The following is a 26,321-nucleotide window of genomic DNA, read 5'->3' as shown; positions in this document are numbered from 1 at the left end:
CTCACAGGTTCACAGCTTGGTTGTGAACAAGCACAGTTCTTATGTGTTAAACACGTCAACTAATCATCCTTGCAAATTTGTCTGGCTTATGGCAATAAAGAAAATTTCAGCAGCGTCCTTTGGATTCAAGTGTGCGATCTTTTTTCTCCTCTTCTTGATATTATTCATGGTGATGAGCCGGGATTAGCACCTTGGACTGGGTGTGTCTATTTTCTCCCTGAAGTGGTGTGTGCGCCCTTGTTCCGTTTCTCAATTTCTCTCCCTGTGACAATTGGATTTAGAAGATTTTGGGCTGTAGTGGAAACAAATATTGGTGATGGAGCTTCAGTGGAGACAACTTTTTCTCACGACAGCTCTTACAGGAGAGAATTTCCCTTCCTAGGGGTAGATTTCCTCTCGCTTCCTGTTGTCTCCCCTCCTTGTTTGTAAGTATGAGTTCACACTGATGGCAATTGGATGCGGGGTTCCCCTGCATCCAATTCGCATAACAGGAGACTGTGACTGGCTCTCAATGAAGCCGGTTCACACAGCTCTGGGGCGGCCGTGGTCCGCACAGGAAAAGGGTCATGTGCGTCTTTGGCTCCATTTCAGGACCGAATTCAGACTGGATTTGCCCCTGAAATAGGGAACAGGAACGCACCGGACCCCCTGCTGTGAGCCACGGCCGCAGCTAGTGTGAACCCGGCCTGAGTCGTATGCGAGTCAGCTGTATATAACTCGGGGATCACCTGTAGAAGGGAAATATTCCAATGAGAACACAAGTTCTAGTGACAACTAATGCCGCGTACACACAATTTTGGTCGGAAAAAGCTCTGATGGTTTTCCCGACAGAATTCCAACGGCATTTTGCTCAAGCTGTCTTGCATACACATTGTCACACCAAAATTCCGACCGCCAAGAACGCGGTGATGTACAACACGACTAGAAAAGGAAGTTCAATACCCAGTAGCCAATAGTTTCCATCTCCTAGTTGAATCTGAGCATGCGTGAGTTTTTGCGTGTTGGAATTGCATACACACGATCGGAATTTCCAATAGAAAGTTTTTCCGTCGGAAAAAATTGAGAACATGCTCTCAAATTTTTGCTGGCGGGAATTCGGCCAGCTAAATTCCGATAGAGCATACACACGGTCGCATTTTCAGATGAAAAGCTCTCATCTGTCTTTTGCTGGCTGAAATTCCAATTGTGTGTACGCGGCATAAGAGGGAGTTTCCTTCACATTGGAGAGATTTCCTCTCACTTCCTGTTGTCTCTACAGGAAATGAAAAGGAATCTCCCTAATGGGGGACAGAAAAAAAAAAAAAAAAAAAAAAAAAAAAAAAAAAAAGGTTCTTGTCGCACCCTACCTAACCAAAAAACAGAAAAAGTTTTGGCTTTCATTGTGTTACCAAGAATGGCATTGTACAGAACGGAGTACAAAAAGAAACACCACACTTTTTACATAATTTATTTCAAGTATGTTGTATGAAAAATACAGGACATATAATAGAATTGGTTATTCTTCCCTTTTTATATCTGTCAATGTAACAGATCGGTTTGTAAGTCTAATATTTCAGTTTATGGAGATGTACAAAAGACAGAACCCACAGGTGGTGTTAGAATGGACCTAGAATGAAAATAAAATGACATTCTAACAGCATAATCTACAGTATATTGTTCACTTAACATTGTAATAGGTGTAAAAACATTACCAGCCCGGCCCCGCCTTCTCCATTGCACAGTTGTATTTAGTTCGGCATTGGACATGCCAAACTGATAAAGACAGCCATGACCTGGTAGTAATTGTAAGGTCTCATGCATATGTACTTACCTATGGGGCTTCTTTACGGCCTTGACTATTGGGGTGCATTGGCTTCATGGACACAGCCGTTAGGCTGGATTCACACCTATGCATTTTTAGTGCTTTTTGCAGATTTGCACTACAGTCCATTCAACATGGTTTCCTATGGAACACGTTCTGTAGAGCAAATCTGCAAAATGCAAAAAGCACAAAAAATGCCATAGGTGTGAATACAGCCTTAGTCCCAATTTGACAGCCGTGCGGGTGCATCTGCGTATTGGGGATACACACCTGCATGGCTGTCAAACTGGAACTAGCGGCTGTGTCCCTGCAGCCGCTGCACCCAAATAGTCAAGATTGGGACTGCCGACACGCAAATGCATGGAACACCTGTGCATCGCAGGCGGGCAAAGACTGTCCTTCCCAGAGGTGTATGCATAGGTGTGCCTGTGTGAATGGGGGCCTTCGATGTAATGTCTGCATCTCACTTCTGCCCATTCTTTGCACGCCGATCTCTTTATCTAAACTCCCCTGAGAATTCAGCAGCGGTGACGGCAACATTGAACCGGGCACTATATGTGCAGTCGAAGAATATTCTAATATGGCTCTCCAGAACACAATTTACACCGGAGATGCAATAATTCCATGCACCAGGCATCTATGGCAATGCTGGCATATGGTTATATAGAAAGCCAGTATGAGATCCTATTTACATAAGCAAGCTTTATAATGATCATGCAGCAGCAAGGTCCTCTTGTTCAATAAATCCAAGAACCAGAAAAAAAAAAAACGACATTTGAACCAAATGAATGAAGCATATTTAATATGGAAAGACTTTCTCTCTGCTATTACACATGATACAAAATGTCTAGTATACCTCAACTTACAAGATTATGAACACAAAAACTGACATTAAAAGCTGAACATGAAGTTTGGGCATTGGTTAAAAAAAAAAGTTGTCCTCCTTTTGGCCGATACAGGTGCTGGCAATACCCATAATAACAAATTAAAGTGAAATTCTGGGCATAATTTTACGTTTAAAAATGCTTCCTCCCCCTCCTAATACCTATTCAGACCAACCTATGGAAGAAAAGATCTGAATACTTGGCTATTTTCAGCTCACTCCAGTTTGGTCACAATCTCCCCTGTTTCAGCCAATAGCAGCTGCAGGGGAGAGTGCTCAATAACGTTTGGTACTGCCTGAGCGGCGACGTCACCCGTAAGCTTACTATGGCCCAACCGTTGTCGGCGCTCTTCTCTCATGCGACCGGAGCAGAGCACCCTGAAAACAGGCAGGAATACAAATTTTCTCTTCCATAGGTTAGCCAGCATAGGTGTTAGGAGGGGGAGGGAGCATTTTTAGAAGTAGTTAGGTTTTTTGACAAGAATTAGCACAGCGGGAGAGATTCACCCATCCACATTGAGTGTGGGAATGGGGGAAATCAGGTTTTTTTTTTTCAACCCGCTGGATATAAACAAAAAAAAGGATTAATATATGGCTAGCTAAACTCTGATGAGGAAAGAACGGGGGTGTGGTTTACCGGCGCTGTGTGTTGTCTATGGATGCACGCGGCCTGGCTCAGGAGCATGCCCACAGGGGTGCCCCTTAACACAGTTTGCTGAGGGGCACTCAAAGGAAGTAGAAGCAGAAAGCACCAACAGGGGGATGCCAGAAGGTGAGATAAGGGACCACTCTATGCAATATCATTGTACAGAGAAGGCAAGTATAACATCTTTTTTATTTTGAAGTCGTCAGCACAGCAAGCTTTTGCAAAGAATTCTTGTTTTAAGCAGTTTTGTTAAAGCCATTTTTTTTTTGTTTAAAAATGACAAAACATATACTTACCTGCCTGTTGCAGCGGTTTTGCACAGAGCAGCCCTGATCCTCCTCTTCTCGGGTCCCTCTTTGGCGCGCCTTGCCCCTTCCCTCCTGTCGAGTGCCCCCACAGCAAGCAGCTGGTTATGGAGGCACCCGAGCCGAGCAGCAGCTCTGTGTGTCCATTCAGACATGGGAGCAGAGGAGACACAGGGGATATCTCCTAAACTGTGCAGGTTTAGGAGATATCCTGGGTAGCTACAGGTAAGCCTTATTATAGGCTTAGCTGTAGTGAAAAGTGGCTGTAAAGGGTTTACAACGACTTTAAACAGCACATGGGTTGAAGCTGTGCAAATATTCTAGAGAGCTTGCCTAGGTGGATGCAGCACTGGTCCGATGCTGCATCTGTCCCTCACCAGATCTAACACCGCAGATCGCTTGGTTCTCACAGCTCCCCGAGCTGGTGACCGTCAGGAGGGGGCAGGAGAGGCTGGCGCAGCCTCTCGGCAGCTTGCTGAGAGGCTGTGCCAGGTGCCGGTCCAGGCATGTGGGCGGATCCCGACCCCAGTGTCGTGATCTTGCCCGAGCATGGACCTGCTCTGTGATGTCAGCAGACAGCGGGCTGAGCCGGGTGCCGGCCCAGGCATGTGGGCGGATCCCGACCCCCAGTGTCGTGATCTTGCCCGAGCATGGACCTGCTCTGTGACATCAGCAGACACCAGGCTGAGCCAGGTGCCGGCCCTAGCATGCGGTCGGATCCCGACCCCAGTGTCGTGATCTTGCCCGAGCATGGACCTGCTCTTTGATGTCAGACAGCGGGCTGAGCCGGGTGCCAGTCCAGGCATGGGGGTGGATCCCGACCCCCAGTGTCGTGATCTTGCCCGAGCATGGACCTGCTCTTTGATGTCAGCAGACAGTGGGCTGAGCTGGGCAGATCCCGACCCCCAGTGTCATGATCTTGCCCGAGGCCTGCACCTGCTCTGTGACATCGGCAGACACCAAGCGCTGGTCCAGGCATGTGGGCGGATCCCGACCCCCAGTGTCGTGATCTTGCCCGAGCCTGCTCTGTAATGTCACAGGGGTGCAGAACGAACTGCCAATGAGCCGAACAAGCTTTGGCTGTACTTCTCCTTTAACAAACCACAGAAGAAAAAAAGAGCAAAAAAACCAACAAAAAAAAAAAAACACACCACACACAAAACTCAGACATCCGTTTTATGCCGTCTGCATAAAACTACACACTACTGTACGATATGTATGAAAATGAACGCCTGGAATTATCGAGTTATTGTCGTTATCTTGTGAATGTGGTTTATAATGCGCTAAACACACAGGAGCAAGAACACAAAATTTCAAGATTTCCGATCTAACCATCAGATCATCTGCCGCTTGGATACAAAATATCATTCAAACTCAAGCATGCCTTTCATTAAAGTATCTGTAAGTAAAATATATGTGTATATATAGCTTTCAGTTTAGCAATATCAAGTATAAAGTCAGCATATTTAACAAGTTTGTCCGACGCTCCGAAGTATTTATGCCACATGCAGTTCAAACAGCTTTATTAAATTTAAAGGGATCTATAGATTTTTTTTTTTTTTTTTTTTAGTATTTTTCTCTGTTTTAACATACGTAAATAATCTTATCTATATGTATCTGTTTAAAAAATGTTGTGTATAGAACATAAATACCAAGGGGCAGTCATGATTCACAAAACACATTATCTCAATGTGGTGTATCCAGTTAGTGATCATCTCAGCAGTTGTTTAGCAGGGCTGCCGACTGCGTTGTCTAATATAAAGCTGCTAGTGAGATGATCCGGAAGTTTGTAGATTACATTACATATATTATTATAAGATAAATGGAGGTTAGAGTACATATAAAGCCAACATTTTGCAGGGAATGGTTAAGAATGGGCATTTTTTTTGTCTATTTAGGGAGATTTCTGTTCATTTCCTGTTCCAGAGAAATCATAGGAAGAGGAATTTTCTTGAAAATGAGGGGGAAGTCCCATCTTAGACATTTGTCACCAGGACCAGGTGTCCCCACTGGAATATTTACGATTTGTCTTTACTTTTGTCCTGGTGCAAAGGACCGGGGGGGGGGGTTCCAGTGGAGGACGCGTACAATAAGCACTTAATACTTCCCTATTCGAACAAAGCAGAAGGGAAAGAAACATCCATCCTCCAAAGGACACAAAGCAAAACTGAGTAGATGTGAGGTGGGAGGGGTTATGGCCTCAATAGGCTGGTCTTCAGTTTGCCATGTGCCTAGTGTCTATTTCTCCTGTAGGTGGCAGTATAACCCTAGATTGCTTATTATCATTAAGTTGTGTCCCTCGGGGGATGATGAAAATGTTGGCTTTACAAAGATTTTTAGCCTTTGCCCAGAATTCTTATTTAATATACATGTAAAGTGTCCTGGCAGTTAGGATTCTACTCAGGGGTCATTCCTGGTACAGAAAAACTGCAGGTCATTCCTGGTACAGAAAAACTGCGGGATTTCCTCCTGCAGAATAGCACACCCCTGATGCGGGGGTGACCACATGAACCTATAAATTCCAGTCTGACCCCCCCCCCCCCCCCCCTCAATACAGCACAGTAGGAAGCAGCTGGAGTTAGCTAACTGAATCACGAATGCAAAATTAAACAGGTTAACATTTCAGTAGCAAAGACACGTTGCGCCCGCAGTAAAAATCTGGATAAGACTTTGCACCTCTTCCACAGGGGGAAGAGGGAGGGGCGCGAATAATGCTCTGTTAACAAGCCATGACCGACTGGCCGTGCCTCTCACAGAAAGACGATATGCGGATTATGTAAACATTTGGAAACTCGGTGGTGCCCATTCAGCCGCTCTTGGGGAACATCTTAGGGAACTCTCTGTAGATCTCCCGGATGATCATTTTGTCCATTTGACAATGAGGCCCTTCATCTTCTTCGCCCAGGATACGTTGGCATATGCTATGCAGGTCTTGATGGCGATGGAGGTGCTGGATATAGTCAGTTGAGCGGATTATAGCATGCATTAACGACAAGTATTCCATGCGAAGCTGAAAGACACAAAAAAATAAAATAAAAAAAAGTGTGCAACGTTTATAGGAGACCTTAAAATGGTTGTAAACCCTCACATATACCCAGCGAAGCGAACAGGCTCAGGTGATGTACAGAGACAAAACATTTAATAAAACTTAAAGCGGAGGTTCACACAAAAATTGAACCTCCGCTTTTCAGAGCCCTCCCCCACTCCAGTGTCAAATTTGACACCTTTCAGGGGGGAGGGGGGGTGCAGATACCTGTCTAAGACAGGTATTTGCGCCCACTTCCGGTAATAGACTCCCGTGGGAGTCTATGCCTCTTCCCGTCCCGCCGCGCTGTCTGCCAGGACACACACGGGTCCCAGAGACAGCGCGGACCATTCCCATTGCGCTGCGTGACTCACGTAGGCGCAGTAGGGAACCGGGAAGTGAAGCCACAATGCTTCACTTCCTGATTCCTTCACCGAGAATGGTGCCAGCAGCAGCCGAGAGCCAATCGATTGCTTGGCTGCCGACATCTCAGGACTCCAGGAAATGTAAGTGTGCATTTATTAAAAGTCAGCAGCTGCAGTATTTGTAGCTGCTGGCTTTTAATAATTTTTTTTAGGTGGACTCCCTCTTTAACTTTGGGATAAAATACAAATGTGAAAAACATGCATATCAAGGATGATGAGAACAGAGAAAAAACGTCCTGAATCGCGGAACCTCACACCTGTACACGTTGTGCTCTCTATTCAGCTGCTTCAGCAGGTCAAGAAGCTCATTAGAGAGCACAACGCTTACAGGTGTGAGGTGCCGCCATTCAGGACGCTTTTCTCCGTCGTCACTGATATGCATGTTTTTCACATTTGTATGCATGCATTTTATCCAAAAGTTTTTTTATTAAATGTTATTAGCAGAGAGAACTATGGTTTGCCTTTGATTTCTATGGCTACACATGACAGAATGAGATCCCAGGAGGAGGTCTGAGCTGTCTAGGTGCGCTGTGATGAGGATTCGTGTTCCCGAGGTATCCCAAGAGATATTTCTCATGAGACTTGTAGGTTCGCAACAGCTGGAGGGCCGCCAGTTTGAGACCCCTGCCCTAGAGAATAGATTGGTGGGTTTTGCATTTTGTCACGCATTATTTGCGCAGCGGTTTTTCAAACGCAATTATTTTAAGAGAAAATACGCTTTTTTGAATTCTAATGTGAAAAAAACACAATACATAAGCCAATTTCTTTATAAAATATAAAAGATGAAGTTACACCGAGTAAATAGATACCAAACAAGTCACGCTTTAAAATTGTGCACACCAATCCAACGTCGACAAACAACTATCCATAGGCATTGCTTTAAAAGCCTTTACAGGTTACCACTTTAGTTTTACAGAGGCGATCTGGTGCTAGAATTACTGCCCATGGTCTGACGTGAAAAACATGCATATCATCAAGGATGACGAGAACAGAGAAAAAATGCCCTGAATCGTGGAACCTCACACCTGTACGCGTTGTGCTCTCTAATGAGCTTCTTGACCAGCTGAAGCAGCACAATAGAGAGCATAACGCTTACAGGTGTGAGGTGCCGCCATTCAGGACGTTTTTTCTCCGTCGTCACTGATATGCATGCTTTTCACATTTGTATGCATGTATTTTATCCACAAGTTTTTTTTTATTAAATGTTATTAGCAGAGAGAACTATGGTTTGCCTTTGTTTTCTATGGCTACACATGACTGAATGAGATCCCAGGAGGAGGTCTGAGCCGTCTAGGTGCGCTGTGATAAGGATTCGTGTTCCCGAGGTATCCCAAGAGATATTTCACCAGGCGTGTGGGAATCTATAGTGGGGTCCATATCGTGAGAACTCGAGAGGAGGTCTGTCTTGTTCAGAAACACCAGGAGGAGGAAGGGTTTCCCCCGAGGCATCCGGAGAGATATTACCACTCTGTAGTGGAGTGAACATTGGGGAGGTGAGCAGGCATTCCAGCTAGAGGTGGTGGTCGCTGAAGTCACTGGAAATCAATGAACTGTCACTGAAAGTCGCACTATGGTGGAATTTTGTCATTATTTGAACTGCATTTACGAGTTTTTGGTTGCGCTACACCAGGGCTCAAAATTTCAAGTCCTGAGCTACTAGCCAGGCCTCAAGGGTTACTCGCCACTAGGTGCCCCGCCCAACCCCTACCCTGCCCCTAATTCCACCCCAAAACATGCCCTCAAATTATTTCATGAAATGACACTTAAAGGTTTTATGCAGAATTAAGTTATACAAATAAATATTAACAACAACTTTATCCGTGCCCAACAGTCCAGCCCGCCCCCACTGTAGTCTACCTGTGCAGGGGAAGAGGGAGGAGAGCTGCTGCCCGGATCATAGCTCAGGGAACATAATGGCTTTCATTTCAATAGCAGAGTGTTCCCTGCCATGCGCTGTCAAATACAGCCCTTGCCCCTTGTCTGGGGAACGTTGATATAGACGGATCACCTGTCCCATGGATTGCACGGGTGACCCGTCTATCAAAGTGCCCGGACAAAGAGGAGGCGCTGTATGTGACGGCGAGTGGTGGGCTAACTCAGCTATCGAAATGAAAGCCGTTATGTTCCCGGCCCTCTGATCATCTGGGCGGCGTCTCTCCTCTCCTCTCTCTTCCCCTCCGATTGCTGAAAGAACGGCTCTCCTACAACCCACCTGCCAGCGGTGCTCGCTCCCCGCCCCCCCCCCCCCCGCGCTCCCAGGCAGCCATAGCTCGCCAGCCTTCAAAATCCACTTGCAAAATGTAAGCAGGCGAGTGGAATTTTTGAGGGCTGCGCTACACTATATTATATTTTGTTTATTATCTATTGAGAGTCACAAGTGGATACACTCTTCCGTCGGAAAAACCTTCGGAGTTTATTCCGATGGGAAAACAGTTTGTGTGTACACGGCATAAGTGGTGTGGGCAGCAATCACATCAAGCCTATTAGTAGGCTATTATATTGATTATTTTATTTACAAGCGCATTGTTTATTCCATTGAGATAGAGAGAGATTATATATATATATATATATATAGATAGATATAGATATAGATATAGATATAGAGATATAGATATAGAGATATAGATATAGATATAGATATAGATATATATAAATATAAGAGGGCCAGTATGGTGGCCCGTAATTATGGGAGGAGCCCGGAGGGTATATAATCAGACCACCCACAAACGGTCTGTGTCGGTTCCAGTGCAAGGTACTGCACATCAAGGGGCCGACACTTCTCAGCTCCCTCACGGTCGGCTATCTGTGCGTCCAATCGCAGGTGCACTTTGGCTTCTTCATTCGTGGTCTTCGTCGGCGGTTCCCGCTCATGGTCGCAGATAAGTAGTATCCAAATCTTTTCATATCATGTGCAAACTTGCAGCTTATCGTGCTTACTATCCTGCACCCCTTTCGCAAAACCTACCTCTGAGTTGTTGACACTCATGTCCCGACATCTTTCGGCACAGGCATAGTACATTCGTAAATTCCTTCTACCAAACATATGATTCATTCATAGATCCAAGCCTCCGAGTCGCTGTCGGTCGTTCTCCAATATCACTCGCCATAGGCTTCACTAGTTATAACATTCACTGTTCTCATCCTTTTTTGAGATAAACAGGTATTGTTTGTATGGGTTTCTGTGGCTGATTGAGGTGAAATTAAACCCACCTGATGTCTTTCCTGCACTTGACTAGCCTGGGGGATGGGAGGTTGATAGGCGTTTGGTTTCACAGTAAGGAATGGCACACACTCTACAACCAATTCGTATCAGATACTCCTTACTGCCAATTTATATCAGATTCATCTCATACATTTTTTAAGCTGATTCGTGTCAAATGCATTGCACAGGCTGACTCTGCCAACTCACTGCGTGTCCACGTAGTTGTACCTTTAAGATCGGTCGTATATCTTCATCGATTGTCCCACGCTTGGACCGCTACACACTCGCTGTTGCAGGTAGGACTTTGTTGTTACCGCTCCTCTAAACTCTAGTAGTTACGTTATCATGTTCGTTTATCATGTTCGTTTTGCAAAAAGTCGCACTTACGCCACCGTAAGTCTTTCTGTCATCTTTCATGTATTTCATGCTTTCTACCCAACGCGGGTTTACTCGAGTCGTTCACTTCACGGCGATGCGGTCAAATCCGACATTCAAGCCCCTTACTCACCTCGCATCAACGGCCGACTCGAAACTAGTCGCAACTTCGCTTCTATGTTTCGGATCCTCGGCAATCACAAAGCCCCTTCAACCGCCATCACCATTTAGTTGATTCGAACCCAGCCATATCATCGGCAATACGGTCAGATCTGTCATACGAGCCCCGTAGTCACCTCACATCTATGGCCGATTCGAAACTAATCGCAACTTCGCTTCTATGTTTCGGATCCTCGGCAATCATGAAGCCCCTTCAACCGCCATCACCATTTAGTCGATTCAAACCCAGCCATATCATCGACAATACGGGCAGATCTGTCATACGAGCCCTGTAGTCACCTCGCATCTACGGCCGATTCTAATCTAGTCGCAACTTCGCTTCTATGTTTCGGATCATTGGCAATCACCAGCCCCTTCAACCACCATCACAATTCAATCAATCCGAACCCAGCCATATCCTTAGCGATACGGTCGGATCCCATATATGAGCCTCTCAGTCGCATCTACGGAAGATTCGAGTCTAGTCGCAGCATCGGCGCAACGATTCCAGTCCTTGCCAAACGCAACTCTAACAACCAAGCCGAATCCTGTTGCATCTCCGACTCAAATGAGTCAAATCTTTCGCAGACTATTCCATAGCTATAGCCCAGTTCAAACTAGTCACATCGACTGTACAAATTCAGCAGTACTTACGTTTGACTTTCTCATTCTATCCATACATGATCATACACAATTCTCTCCACCAATTTGCTCAGTGTTGCGCACGGTCATTCCTACATAATCACATTTCCTCTATAAACCTTTTCTTTCGCCTTTCAACAAAGCTCCTTGCAATCGCTGCAAGCATCAATGCAATGGCTCAAATACGGCCACTCATCTCCAGTAGCAACACGGCTGCTCTCCTCATTCCTACACACTTATAATTTAATTTATAGATGCAAATAAAGCTGCTTTCTTGCAATCGCTGCAAGCATCTCTGCAATAGCTTAAATACGGCCACTCATCTCCAGTAGCAACACAGCTGCTCACCTCATTCATCCATTCATTCACTCTCACCTCATAATTCAAATAAAGCCGCTTCCTTGCAATCGCTGCAAGCATTTCAGCAAGGGGCTCAAACTGCCACTCATCGTCTCCAGTAGCAACACGGCTGCTCATCATTTTCTCTGTCGCTTTCCCCTTTTTAGGCCAGTTAGAACACCAGTTAGTCCACCCTGCACCAGGTTTGGACAGTATCTCCCAAAAAAAAAAAAAAAAAACCCATTGTCGAGGGCTTGCATCTTCACCAGGGGGCCAGCTTTGCCCCAAAGAGCTCTTTGCAATCCCCCTTGTCAAAACGAAATTCTCATGTCACCTTACTACAGGCTCCCGGTCAACTCAGTTCTCGACCCCAACCAGTCGACTTCACAACTAGTGCATAAAGTCAGGTGTTTAGTTCAATGGGATTCCCCCTCTCTTAAACACTCTTTCACTACATATTTTTACTTCACATACAGAATTTGACCTGCTCCTGAGCCGTTAGCAACTGTCACATACTTCTGTGCACTTCACTCTGTTTTCGAAGCACAAGCCTTCAATACGCAGACAAGGTCACCTAATCTCCATACTTGCTGGCAGTGCAAGCATTAGTAGACCGAACCCACGTCAATTAACTACAGATCGCAACATTCCTACTTAGTATACCAGACTTCAGCTACCCACCCCAGTCCGCCCTGGGGCGCTCTGGTTCATTAGTCTGTGCCGAGCACAGACTGACACCCGAGCTATCGGTTACCTAGCCAGTCACCTCCTGGCTCACCTCAGTTGTCACGCATTCTTTTGAGTTTTCTAAAGTCACACTCAACAGCGCTCGAGCACAAACCAACTGTCACTATGGCTGTCGTTCCTTGTCCTATTCTTCTTGTTTCCTTACGCCTTTCATCTTATCTACCCAACGCAACTATCCCCTCCTACCTTTGCAACTTACCTCAAACATACGCACCCCCCCTTGCTTTTAGTTGACGCCATGTCGCAGGCAGACAGTGAGGACTTTGCCTCAGCCCTGCCATCACCCTTTATGGGCTCAGCAAGCGGCGGTTTACAGTCTCACAAGAGCTTGGACCAATAACTTGGTAACCACACTGTCAACAGCAGTCGCCGAAGTCCAAGCAGAGTGACAGCCCTGGAGGTACGCCCAGCCGTGCCCCTACCAGCTCCAGTCACCACCGTCATTCCCATACACCCAACTTCTGCACCATCGTCTTCCCTGCACACCTTGTCCTAGCAGGGCATCTAGGAGGACATCTTGGATGACAACAACGTTAACTTAGCATCCCTCCTCATAGCAGTACACAACTTGGCCTAGAACAAGTCATATTCTCGGGGAGATGTCTCCGTCATCCTGAAGGCCAGAGACCCTTTACTTAATCGCAAGCTCACTGTCACAGAGTTTGCGCTGGCCTTGGGGACAGTCAGAGACGTTAGGCAGAGCAACCCCAACAGGAGGGTAGAATTGGACCCGTATCTGCATGCAGCAGGTCACAAGTATGCAGGATGCCCATCCTTTGACTATCACCGCTCATTTTCAGCCAAGGCAGCAGCCAGACTCAAGGGGATCCTTTACCTCTCATCTTTTAGTGTTTCTCTTCCAGGTAAAGACCCTGACTAAATCCTTAAATTAAGATGTGCCAGCTATAGCAGATCTGCCCATGGGAGTCGAATTTCTCACAAATTGGAATGGCATGCCAATGTGCATTTCCTCAGCATCTCTCTCTTCATCTCAGGTAGTCATGATCACCACAGCCTCCACAGGTCCTCGCCTCAATTTTTGGCCAAATTGGGTTTATAGGGCCATGGCCGTCAGAAATCCTCTTGATTCCTGGGTTCAGCTAGTCCTCCTCTTTGTTCGACCTCTACCCCATTGTCGCAGCAGCTCAAGTCTGGTGCAACAACTGGGCAGGACAAACAGTGACGTTCGCCACAGACAACCAAGCCACAGCCAGTATTATGAATAAAGGAGGTCCTAGTAGCTTGCCATCGTGGCCTTCCTGCGCAGGCTGGTGCCACTATCCCCACAGCACCAATCTAACGTCCTATGCGTCCACATCCCAGACAAACGCAATAATCTGGCCGACGCACTACCCGTTAACTTTGCTTCGTTATTTTTTGCAGGAACCTGGAACCGACCCGACCATGTCTCTTATCCCACACTGGTCGTAGCTAACCTCGGATTCAAACAACACTTTCACGACGCTACCTGCCTTATTAATCTTTCATTATCTCACAACACCCTGAAGGCCTACCGTGCAGCCTAGAGGTTCTATGTCAGGTTACTAGCCTCAAACCCCAGAGCAATACCAAGAGTTCTCCATCACATCCTGGTCTTCATATTATGCCACCACACACAGTTGGCATTGTCACACAATACCTTAGACCCCACTCAGCTGACATCCAGTATTTCATCCCCTTATGAGATCCTAACAAACCGTCTTGTTTGCCGCCCATACGGTCAAGACCATGTTGTGTGGTATTCACAGGCAAATGACCCCAAATCAGTATCAAACGGCTACCCGTCACCAGCGCCATATTCCGAGACGTGTCTTTCATCCTGTCACATTCCCCTTTGGCTAAATTCAGCCTGCTCGTTCAAGCAGCCATCTACCTGGCTTTCTACAGCTTCTTACGCCCCAGTGAATACTGTCACCATCCCAGTTGTAAAGTGTTACGTAGACGCCACCTCACACGCCATCAGACTTACTTCATCTTGCTCCTCAGGGTGTCCAAAACACAATAGTCCTGTCCAGGGGTTGACATCAAACTTTTCCAAACTCTCAAAGCCTGGTGCCCCGTGTCCATCCTAGATCAATTTTTGGCCCATATGTTTGATCCCTCGCAGGACAGCCCATTACTACCGTTCCCGATTAGTACCCCAGGCAGCAACTAGGTCATTAGTCACGTCAGGTTCCTTTTGAGCAAATTAGGCCAGGACCTTGGTCATTTTTTTGTACATTCTTTCGCATCGGAGCAGCATCAGCAGCCTCACGAAACGGGGTCCCAGTCCACGCGATCAAAGATGGGCAGGCGGGAAACCACCTGCTTTACTCGATACATCTCCAATCCACAAGTGGAAATGTCCTGAGCCTTCAGCAACTTTGCCCCGTAGTGTCTTGTTGTACATAAATTAATAATTACCTCCCTAAACCAAATCTTTTGCGGCCTTCTCTTGGCATATCGCCCAGCAGACCAGGGCTCACCGCCCAGCTCACCAGGGCTTACCTTACAGCAGACCAAGGGCACAGTTCAGGTCTATTTTATGTTGTTAGTCTTGTGACGTGTTTATGTGTTCTTTCATATCTCTTAGAGCGGAGGGCTCCGACCATAAATATATATATATATATATATATATAAATAAAATGTATTTATTTTCACTATATGCTTCAAAGAATGTTCTTCAAAACACCAACACTTCTTGCTGTTCTCTAGCAACAAGCACAGGGAATGCTCCGAATGAACCTTGAAATATAGAAGGCTGAAGACCTGCAAACCTGTGTGACATGGTGACAATGAGCACAACTGGGGAGGTAGGGAAAGAGTATTGTCACCCTATAACATGAGGTGTTTGCACAAGGCAGGATCACTAGGTATAATTTTAACCACTTTCTGGACATTTGGTGGTCATAAGGTGAAGATGCCAGCATTACCCAGGTATATATTTCTTTTAGAGCCTATGCTATTACAAGCAGCCTGAGGGTTACCATTCCCGTGTCTAAAGCACCCCCCCCCTCGGCTGCCGTCTGTGGCTCCAAACAGCCAAGCAATGGCGGGAATGGTTGTTTGTAATAGTAACTGGAACATCACTTCCCGTTTACTCAGAAACCATCTGCGCCATTTTTTGAAAGTCTAATGCAATCTTGGAAAAAAAAAAATCTTAGAAACACAGATCTTGGTGTTTTGAATGCATTTAAGTGCAAAAAAGGGATTTGGGGTCCTATAGATCCCAGATCTCTCCATAAAGAGGACCTGTCACATGCCTATTGCTGTCACATGGATGTTTACATTCCTTGTGACAGCAATAAAAGTGATAAAATAAATAAATATAAAAAACGTATTAAAAAAAACTAAATGCAAAGCCCCCGTCCTCCCATGCTTGCGTGCAAATGCGAACACGCACTTTGGTTTTGCATAAATGTGAGGTATCAACGCAAACAGATCACGGGCAATAATTCTAGCATCAGATCACCTCTGTAAAACTAAAGTGGTTTTAAAGGCTTTTAAAGCGTTGCCTATGGATCGTTGTTTGGTTAAGTGGTTTGTCGACGTTGGATTGGTGTGCACAATTTTAAAGCATGACATGTTTGGTATCTATTTACTCGAGGTAACTTCATCTTTTATATTCTATAAAGAAATTGGCTTATGCGTTGTGTTTTTCTCACATTAGAATAAAAAAAAAAAAAAAAAAGTGTAGTTTTTCTTCAAAAAATTGCGTTTGAAAAACCGCTGCGCAAATAATGCGTGACAAATTGCAAAACCCACCAATTTATTTTCTAGGGCAGGGGTCTCAAACTGGCGACCCACCAGCTGTTGCGAACCTACAAGTCCCATGAGGCATTGCAAGGCTGGCAGTTACAAGTATAGCAAAGAAAAGACAACGGGAGATGGGAGAATGCTGCTCACCCCCGAAATACCACTACCAATAAACAACTCTTTTTTCATACAATATTGACAAATTTTTTTTTGCTGCCTAAAAACCCCACTCCGGGGGAACCGGTCTCCCTTGTGACAGTTACAAGTATGAATCCCACATGGCATGATGGGACTTGTAGTTTCACAACAGCTGGAGGGCCGCCAGTTTGAGACCCCTGATCTAGGGCCTCAGCTTTAAAAAAATAAATAAAAAAATACAATGTTGGAGGTTCCTAGGTAATTTTCTAGCAAAAAATACTTGTTACATGTAAACAAAAAGTGCCAGAAAAAGCCTGGACTGGAAGTAGATAAAGGATACCCAATCCCAAGTAATGTAATGGTGGCTGCATTTGTTTTCTTTTTTTCAAGCCAAGTACAATTATAGCAAATACAGAAAATACATGTTGCTCGACAGAAATGCCTTTTCCGTGGGCTGCACTCAAGAATATTTTCTTTCCCTCCTTGCTATATTCTGTGAACAAGCAATTGCTCTCCTGGAAAATAACGCTAGGTCTTATTTTCGGGGAAACACGGTAGATGTTCTTGACTGATGACCAGCATTATCAGTCTGAGCTCATGTCATCCTGGACCCGCCCCCAGCCTGTGATTGGACAGTGAAAGGAGAAGCAATACAGTGAATAGCCCAGCTCTCTACTCCTACTCTACTCCTCGCATGCTTTTTCTCAGCACATGAACTGATAGGCTCCTTGTACTGCACTTTTCTCTCACACACTCCAGCCCTGCTGTACAGGGACGGCAAGAGGTTGATACCAAGTCACATTCAGGTCCCTATAGTGCTTGCAGTTAAAATATAATTTTAATGATGTATTAATGATTACAAATATGCATTACTTTGCAACTTTTATATCTGCCTCATTCTGCTTTAAAAAACACATACTGAAAATTACTTTTAATGATATTCACATTAAAACAGCTTAGATTGTATTAAGGTTTACATATACTTCACACCTAGCGCTAGGGCACATGAAGTGGTTAAAACCACAGTGCTCAGTGTTGCGGGTAATAGACTCTTGTCAGACACCCGGCGTAGCTCACCTTGTCTCCAGGAGACAGATCTGCTATCTGGCGGACAATGATATCGATCATGACCATCATATCAGTGTGATAGAAGATGTTAGCCGTCTCAGGGCTGGCGAAAATGTCCTGTAAGACCTTCAGAACGGAGTGCGGCGGCTGCGGCTGATGTTTGAAGATACAGACGGGATCGTCTGCAGATGAGAGGAGGAAGAAGCTTAGTGACCTCTTCATTATACACAAGGCAGGGAAGGCGGCGTGACTCCGATACTCACCTCCTCTGTTAAGAAGCAGCAGAAGCTTCTCTGTCAATATCTTGACATTGTGTCGCTTGCACAGAGTCTTCATAATCACGTTGTTCGCCGGAACTGCAGAAGTAAAAAATAAAGTAAATGAAAAATGCAAAAAAACGCTCATCTACAGTCTTATTTTTTTATTTCATGTATCTATATACAGTAGATGACAATTTACAGTGCTTTACACATACTGTACATCTACATCAGTCCCTGTCCTCAAGGAGCTTACATTCTATGGTCCCTTTCTCAGGTGCATACATACACAGTGGATATATAAACTCTACACACCCCTGTTAAAATATCAGGTTTCGGTTATGTAAAAAAAATGAGACAAAGATAAATAATTTCAGAACTTTATCTACCTGTAATGTGACCTATAAACTGTACATCTCAATTGAAAAACTTTTTTTGGGGGGGAGGGTTGCATAAGTGTGCACACCCTTTTATAATCAGGGATGTAGCTGTGTTCAGAATGAACCATTCACATTCAAGCTCATGTTAAATAGGAGTCAATACACACCTGCCATCATTTAAAGTGCCTCTGATTAAAGTGGTTGTAAACCCTTACAAACCCCTTTGCCCTACAGGTAAGCCTAGATTAAGTCTTACCTGTAGGTCCAAGAAATATCTCCTAAACCTACGCGGTTTAGGAGATATTTGCCAAAACACAGGCTGAGCGCGCCGCTGTCAACGGCGATATGCCGCGAGTGGCGGCTCCCCTGCGCATGCGCAGAAGTGAGGTAATCGCGGCTTCGTCGAATGACAGCGGTGAAGCAGCGAGACCCACCGAGAAGATGGATGCTCCGCACTACAGGGGACAGCGGTGACTTCGCTGGCTCCTGTGTCAGGTAAGTGACACATAATGGGGTAGTATGCAATGCATAGTAGTCCATAATGCTTTACCTTTGCAGGGAATCAAAGAGGAAGTAAACTCATCAGGGTTTACTTCCTCTTTAACCCCAAATAAAGTTCAGCTGTTCTAGTAGGTCTTTCCTGACATTTTCTTACTCACATCCTACAACAAAAGCCATGGTCCGCAGAGAGCTTCCAAAGCACCAGAGGGATCTCATTGTTAAAAGGTATCAGTCAGGAGAAGGGTACAAAAGAATTTCCAAGCATTAGATATACCATGGAACACAGTGAAGACCGTCCTCATCAAGTGTAGAAAATATGGCACCACAGTGACATTACCAAGAACTGGACGTCTCTCTAAAATTGATGAAAAGACCAGAAGAAAACTGGTCAGAAGCTGCCAAAGGGCCTACAGCAACATTAAAGGAGCTGCAGGAATATCTGGCAAGTACTGGCTCTGTGGTACATGTGACAACAATCTCCCGCATTCTTCATATGTCTGGACTATGGGGTAGAGTGGCAAGACGGAAGACTTTTCTTACCAAGAAAAACCATCCAAGCCCGGCTAAAATTTTGCAAAAACACATCTGAATTCTCCCAAAAGCATGTGGGGAAATGCGTTATGGTCTGAGGAAACCAAGGTTGAACTCTTATGGCCATAATTGCAAAAGAAATGTTTGGCGGAAAAACAACACTGCACATCACCAAAAGAACACCATACACACTGTGAAGCATGGTGGTGACAGCATTATGCTTTGGGGCTGTTTTAATTCAGCTGGAGCAGGGGCCTTAGTCAAGGTGGAGGGAATTATGAACAGTTCCAAATACCAGTCAATATTGGCACAAAACTTTCAGGCTTCTGCTAGAAATTTGAACATGAAGAGGAACTCCATCTTTCAGCATGACAACGACCCAAAGCATACATCCAAATCAACACAGGAATGGCTTCACCAGAAGAAGATTAAAGTTTTGGAATGGCCCAGCCAGAGCTGAATGAGATAAATGAAAATCTGTGGGGTGATCTGAAGAGGGCTGTGCACAGGAGATGCCCTCACAATTTGACAGATTTGGAGTGATTTTGCAAAGAAGAGCGGGCAAATATTGGCAAGTCAAGATGTGCCATGCTGATAGACTCATACCCAAAAAGAGTGCTGTAAAAAAAAAAAAAATCAAAAGATGCTTCAACAAAGTATCAGTGTAAGGGTGTGCACATGTATGCTACCATTTTTTTATTTTGATTTTTTTCTATTTTTTTATTTTTACTCCCCTCCATCTAAAATATTTGAGTTTGTTTTTCAACTTAACTTGGGCCAATTAACCACTTGTTTACTTGGATACTTTCACCCTCTTCCTGCCCAGGCCAATTTTCAGCTATCTGCTGAGAGCCTGAGCCAAGCCCCTCCCACCCCTCTCCAGTGACTGACAGTCCCGGCTCTTCCGCTCAGAGCAGAGGGGGAGAACTGAGAGATCGCAGTATTTGATCGCTCAATTCTCTGTGTAGCGCTGACAGGGGAGCAGAGTATAATATTTTTTTTTCGATACCCCATACTTTTCTTTTAAATTTTTTTACTGTTAGAACATAGAGAAAAGGTTCTTTTGGGATCTTGTGTCACCTCTAGCAGAAGTGATGGTAATGCCGCGTACACGCGATCAGATTGTCCGGCGTACTTAGTCCGCCGAAACGCATTTCAGCGGACAATTCGATCGTGTGTGGGCTTCAGCGGACTTTTCCAGCGTGAAGTCCGGCGGACTAAAGCCCCATACACACGATCGGACTTTGTACAAACTTTCCCGTGGACTTTTGTACAAAGGGCGTGGTCCACAAGTTTGTATTGCATACACACGATCGGACTTTTTGACAACAAACACGAACGTAGTGACGTCACAACATACTGACGCCACTTCAAAAGAGGACGTTCAATGACTCCAGCGCCACCTTTGGTCAACTTCTGTATTGTAGTCTGATCTTTTGCATTGGTTCTGAGCATGCGTGTTTGTACCTTGTACAAAAGTCCGATGCTTTTGCATACACACGGTCGGACTTTGCTCCATCGGACTTTTGTTGCCAGTAAGTTTGTCCGTTCGCACAGCCAACAAAAGTCCGATGAAAACAGAAAAAGTTTGTCCGATGGAGCGTACACACAGTCGGATGTTGCTCCAAAACAGCTAATTTGCATGTTTGTTGTCAAAAAGTCCGACCGTGTGTACGGGCCTTAAGTATTTTTGCACTCCAATCTTCCCGTCGTACTTGGGTTTCAGCGGACAATACGTTCATCAGTATGCTAGTACTAAGAATGACGCATGCTCAGAAGCATGTACGAAAAAGGAAGCTATTGGCTACTGGCTATTGAACTTCCTTTTTCTAGTCCCGTCGTACGTGCTGTACGTCATCGCGCTAGCAAACGCCGGACTTTCTGTGTGTCCGTGTGTGGCCAAGTCCGTTCGGTAGAAAGTCCGCCAAACTGTCCGCCGGATTGTTTGCCGGACTAAGTACGCCGGACAATTCGCTAGTGTGTACGCGGCATTAGAATGATGGTGAATACACAAGAAACACACCTGCTATGTGCAGATTGAAGGCTAGCAGCACGCTGATGAACAGATCTGGCAGCTGCTCGGTGGTGTCAGAAGGCAGGCCGTCCTCAATGACATCCAGTAGGAACTGGATAAACTGGGAGTTGAGATGCTCTGTAATGAGAGAAACAAATGTATTTACATGGACAGGTGGGGGAGACTATAGGGTAGGAGTCAGGCTTTAGGGATTAGTGGAACCTTAAACATAGACCAATGTCTAAAGCCAGCCATAGACTAAGCGATTTTCTTTCCTGCAAACAGTCAGAGTTGATATGGGAATCCCTCCCGCCGAGCCAGTGTTTTCCGGGTGGGGGGAGCTGTCCTCACTGGGAGAACACAGTGATGACAGCTAGCGGCTATAATAGCTGCCTGTAAAATCCGACAGGCTGGTTGTACCCAAGATGATTAATCGATCAACTTGGGTACATTCAGCCTGCCCAGACACGGTTCGAATCTCGGCTAGTTCAGCAGGGATTTGAGCGGTCTATGGCTGACTTAATAGGGGAAAAAAAATGGTCAAAGATGCCAGCAGGCATGTCTGGAGGAAATAGATTTCATCAGTTCACATTACAGCCTGAGGGCAAAGATACAGTCACATGCATCTGTGTGCACCTAGACCCTAAAGCTGGCCATGAATTCCTCCAGTCACACAAATTAGGTGGATGAAGAAAAAACTAACCACGTCAGGGGACATCAGCCCTGGGCACAACCCCATTGATATAAGTTTGATATCATCAGAGGATTAGACACTTACCATAATGGTGATAAGGAAGAGGTTCTCCCATAGAGAAAATCATGGACAAGACTAATGCCGAATAACACATTTTCTGGTGTTCTGCAAGAGAAAACAGTCAACAGTTTAGCAGATACAGGCCCTGGTATACACAGATGTCAGCTTCTATAGGAACAGTATACACAGCAAAATTACTGTTGCAGGAGAGACGGACTGCTAGATCCGAAAGGATTTACACTTTTCCTTATTCTAAAAGAACGAAGTACAGTAACCCAAACCAACCAATTACACTTTACTTATCTGAAACTTAAAGCGGAGTTCCACCCAAGAATGGAACTTCCGCTTTAAGTACTGGTGACCCCGACAGGCCCCATTTGAAATGCAATTTTTGTGGGGGGGGAGGAGCGGGTACCCCGTTTTTCAGGTACCCAGCTCCCACTTCCTCCCCTGGCTCTGTGGCACCGGAAGGAAGTTCACCTCTCCCCCCTCCCTCCCTGCAATCTTCTGAGACACGTCACAGGTCTCAGAAGATTGTCTGGCCATTCAAAGCGCACAGCACGGCTCGCGCATGTGCAGTGCGTGCCGGGCTGTGGCTTCACAGTTACAATGCCGGTGCCTCGGAGAGGAGAGGAGTGAGGCTTCCTGCCCCCGCACCGCTGGACCGTGGGACAGGTGAGTGTCTGATTATTAAAAGACAGCAGCTACACTTTTAGTACCTGCTGACTTTTAAATGGGTGGCACACCGCTTTAAAGTGGGAGTAAACTCCCATGCATAATTTGTACCTATAGGTAAGCCTTATTATAGGCTTACCTATAGGTACTGTAAATATCTCCTAAACATGCACCGTTTAGGAGATATTTACTGTACATGGCGGCGGTTACAACACCGGCGCATGCACTCTGAAGGAACAGCCACCCGGGCTGTCCCTTCAGGGTCATGTGCCGTAAATGGCCGCTCTGTAAACATCGGCCAAAGCCCTTCCAGCAGTGAGCCGTCACTGCTGGACAAGGCTTCCATCTTTGCCTGTCTTTCTTGCAGGTTTCGGTAGACTCCGGCTATGTTAGTGGCCGAAGTCCACGAACGCGGAAGGAAGACGGGTTAAGATGGAAGCCTTGTCAGTTTGCCGCTGAAGGGCTTCATTCTAAAGGTAAGTTTCACAAAATGTGCTAGTATACAATGCATACTAGCAGAAGAAAAATACATGGCAGTTTACTACAGGCTTTAAAAGAAGAAAACGTTCCTTTTTTTTTAAATAAAGTGTGGCAGGTACATCAATTCTTGGTTGCTTGGGTCCAGGTTTTTCTTGATGCAGTGGGCATATCCCCAAAGGAGGCTTCAGTGTCTGGGTTCTATAGGGATGGACCAATGGCCCCGGACCTGTATGTCACCTTAACTAGTTATGATGCACTTAGAACCAAGGCAAGTGCCCAAGCAGGATCTGGTGCCCTAAGCAAGGTTACGGGCCACCCCCACAGTGTGGTGTTCAGGTAAGGCCCCCAGAGTTTTACCAAGGTTGTACCAATCCAGCTGCACTACCTCTAATGGTCTATTAGAAGACAGTGAATTGTTGACTGGAGAGTTGATTAAAGAATTAAAAGATAAATAAACCAGGTTAGTGAACAGTGATTTTGCCGTAACAGAAGAGGTCCATCACCTTAGGACACTAGCAAAAAACTGAGAACTCATAGCGCGGGCGAAGGTTACAGGAGGCGCCCACAAAAGCTTGACACTGTCCAATTACCAGAAGGCACGAGCCTTTAACCCAGGATCCATGAATATTCAGCCTGTGTTCTGTACTGTACAATTAAGATAATTTGTTTTAAATAAAGCAGAACATTGAAGTACCAGCGAGGCCAGGCTAACGCCAACAAGCTTTAGGAGAGACAGTTGCTGGAGCTGCAACGATTTCCAATTTTCTTCATTTCAAAACTATGAAGTGCGGTAAACCAATTCCTTTTTTACTTTACTAGGAACACTATGCTCGCTTGCTGTGTTGCACTCTTGCACACTTTGTTTTGATTTAAAATACTGCGGGTAAAATAAGTATTGGACACGTCACCATTATTCTAGGTAACTATATTTCTAAAGGTGCTATGGCCATGACATTTTCACCATGTCGGTAACAACCTATGCTATCCATACATACAAAGACACCAAAGCAAATAAGTTCATAAAGTTATGTGTAATAAAATTGAATGACACAGGGGAAATCTTTCCATAGATTTTCTATTGGATTCATGTCAGGTGATTGGCTGGGCTTTATTTTCTCTTTGAAACCAATGGAGAGTTTCCTTGGCTTTGTGTTTGGGATGATTGTCTTGCTGAAATGTCCGCCCTTGTTTCATCTTCATCAACCTGGTAGATGGCAGCAGATTTTTCTCAGGAATGTCTTGGTACATTTTTCCATTCATCCTTCTTTCAATGATATGAAGTTTACCAGTACCGTATGCTGAAAAACAGCCCCACACCATGATGTTCCCACCTCCAAACCTCACTGTTGGTATGGGGGGATGTTCCATTTGACCTCCAAACATGGGGTGTATTATGGTATCCAAAGAGTTTAATTGTGGTCTCATCTGACCAGACTATATTCTCCCCGTATCTCACAGACTTGTCTAAATGTTGTGCAACAAACTTTTAGACCCCTTTCACACCACACCGCCCATAGCATAGTATTTTTAGCGGTGTTTTACCACCGGATTTGCGGAGCATTTCGGCCGCTAGCGGATCGCTTTTACCCCCGCAAACGGCCGAGAAAGGGTTAAAACCGCCGGCAATAGCGGCGTTTTGCAGGCGGTATTACAGCGCTGCCCCATTGATTTCAATGGGGAGCAGCGGTGGAGGAGCGGTAAACACACCGCTCCTTCACCGCTCCAAAGAAGCTGCTGGCAGGACTTTTACCTGACGACCTGCCAGCGCACCGCTGTAGTGTGAAAGCCCTCGGGGCTTTCACACTACACATAATGGTGCAGCTTCTTTAGGGCGGATTGCAGGCGCCATTTCCAATGCTATAGCACCTGCAAAACGCCCTGGTGTGAAAGGGGTCTAAACGAGCTTCAACGTGTTTTTTCTTCAGCGATGGAGTCTTGCGTGGTGAGCGTGCATACAAGCCATGGCGGGTGAGTGCGTTACTTATTGTTTTCTTTGAAACAATTGTAGCTGCTAATTCCAGGTCTTTCTGACGCTCTCCACAAGTGGTCCTTGGGTCTTGGACAACCCGTCTGATAATTCTTTTCACTCCTCTGTCAGAAATCTTCTGAGAAGCGCCTGGTGGTGGCCGGTTTACGGTGAAATCATGTTATTTCCACTTCCGGATTACGACCCCAACACTGCTTTAGAAATTCTTCTGCAACCCATGCCATCAATATGTTTTGCAACAATAAGATGGTGAAGGTCTTGAGAGCTCTCTGCTTTTACCCATCATGAGATGTTTCTTGTGTGACACTTTGGTAATGAGACACCTTTTTATAGGCCATCAGTTGACACTGAACCAGCTGATATTAATTTGCACTGACGAGGGGCAGGATTGCTTTCCAATTACGGATAGATTTCAGCTGGTGACTTGGCTTTCCATGCCTTTTCACACCTCCCTTTCTTCATGCGTTCAATACTTTTTCCCTGTGTCATTCCACTTTATTATGCATAACCTAATTTCTGAACTTATTTGTTTTGATTTCTTTGGATATATGGATTGCATGGGTTGTTATCGGCATGGAGAAAATGTCATGTCAATAGCACCTTTAGAAATATATATATTTACCTAGAAAAATGGTGACGTGTTCAATACTTATTTTACCCGCTGCATATGTGAACCCCCACCTTGAAAAACAACCCATTCAGTTAAAAATAAATAAAAATGACAGACACTCTAAATATTTATTTTTTTCCTTTTTCATAAGCGATCACATTCCCTCTGTTCTCAGCTGTATAAGGAGCTCAGAGAGTTGGTTGAGGAGAAACAGCAGCAAACTGGTCTTCCCAGTAAATGACTATGAAGGAGGGCTGTGTATCAGCACGAGTCTGATCATTGGAGGACAGCAGGCTGAGTTCCCAGCACAGCCATAAAACTGACCATTGTGTGCTCTCATGCCTAGTGTAGTCAGCAGAGGGACTGGCAGAAACACACACAAAGGAAGCAATACAAAGAACAGCAGACTCTCATAGAAGTACATGGTACAGCAGGCACATATCAGGAATATGAAATGTTGGGGTAACCTATTCCTTAACCTCTTGCCGTCTGCACTATAGCCAAATGACGGCCACAGCACGCACCTGAATTTCCAGGAGGCCGTCATGACGACCTCCCCTTTGCACGCCCCCCCTCTGCAGGGCACGCGCTGTGATCACCGAGTCTCGGGTGATCACAAATCCGAGTATGGGGCCGCTCCCG

At 45.4% G+C, this 26,321-nt stretch overlaps 1 protein-coding gene across 1 annotated transcript in view; it reads right to left on the bottom strand.

The window, feature by feature from the left end:
- Positions 1 to 1,431: 1,431 nt before the first annotated feature.
- NCKIPSD (NCK interacting protein with SH3 domain) overlaps positions 1,432 to 26,321 on the bottom strand; it is a 131,841-nt gene continuing 106,951 nt past the window's right edge. Inside the window, exons 9-13 of the mRNA XM_077451690.1 lie at positions 21,952 to 22,032; positions 21,183 to 21,311; positions 17,754 to 17,846; positions 17,500 to 17,672; positions 1,432 to 6,645 (exon numbers count right to left, since the gene is read on the bottom strand). Of these exons, the coding sequence (XP_077307816.1) occupies positions 6,442 to 6,645; positions 17,500 to 17,672; positions 17,754 to 17,846; positions 21,183 to 21,311; positions 21,952 to 22,032 (680 nt within the window). The 3' untranslated portion in view covers positions 1,432 to 6,441. The remainder of the gene's footprint in view (positions 6,646 to 17,499; positions 17,673 to 17,753; positions 17,847 to 21,182; positions 21,312 to 21,951; positions 22,033 to 26,321) is intronic.

The sequence above is a fragment of the Lithobates pipiens genome, unplaced genomic scaffold (genome assembly GCF_037356315.1).
Source record: "Lithobates pipiens isolate NorthernLeopardFrog02 unplaced genomic scaffold, aLitPip1_a1.2 Scaffold_23, whole genome shotgun sequence".
NCBI classification, from domain to species: domain Eukaryota; kingdom Metazoa; phylum Chordata; class Amphibia; order Anura; family Ranidae; genus Lithobates; species Lithobates pipiens.
Note: the sequence above shows the minus strand (reverse complement) of the source record. Positions and strands in the feature narration are given on the sequence as shown.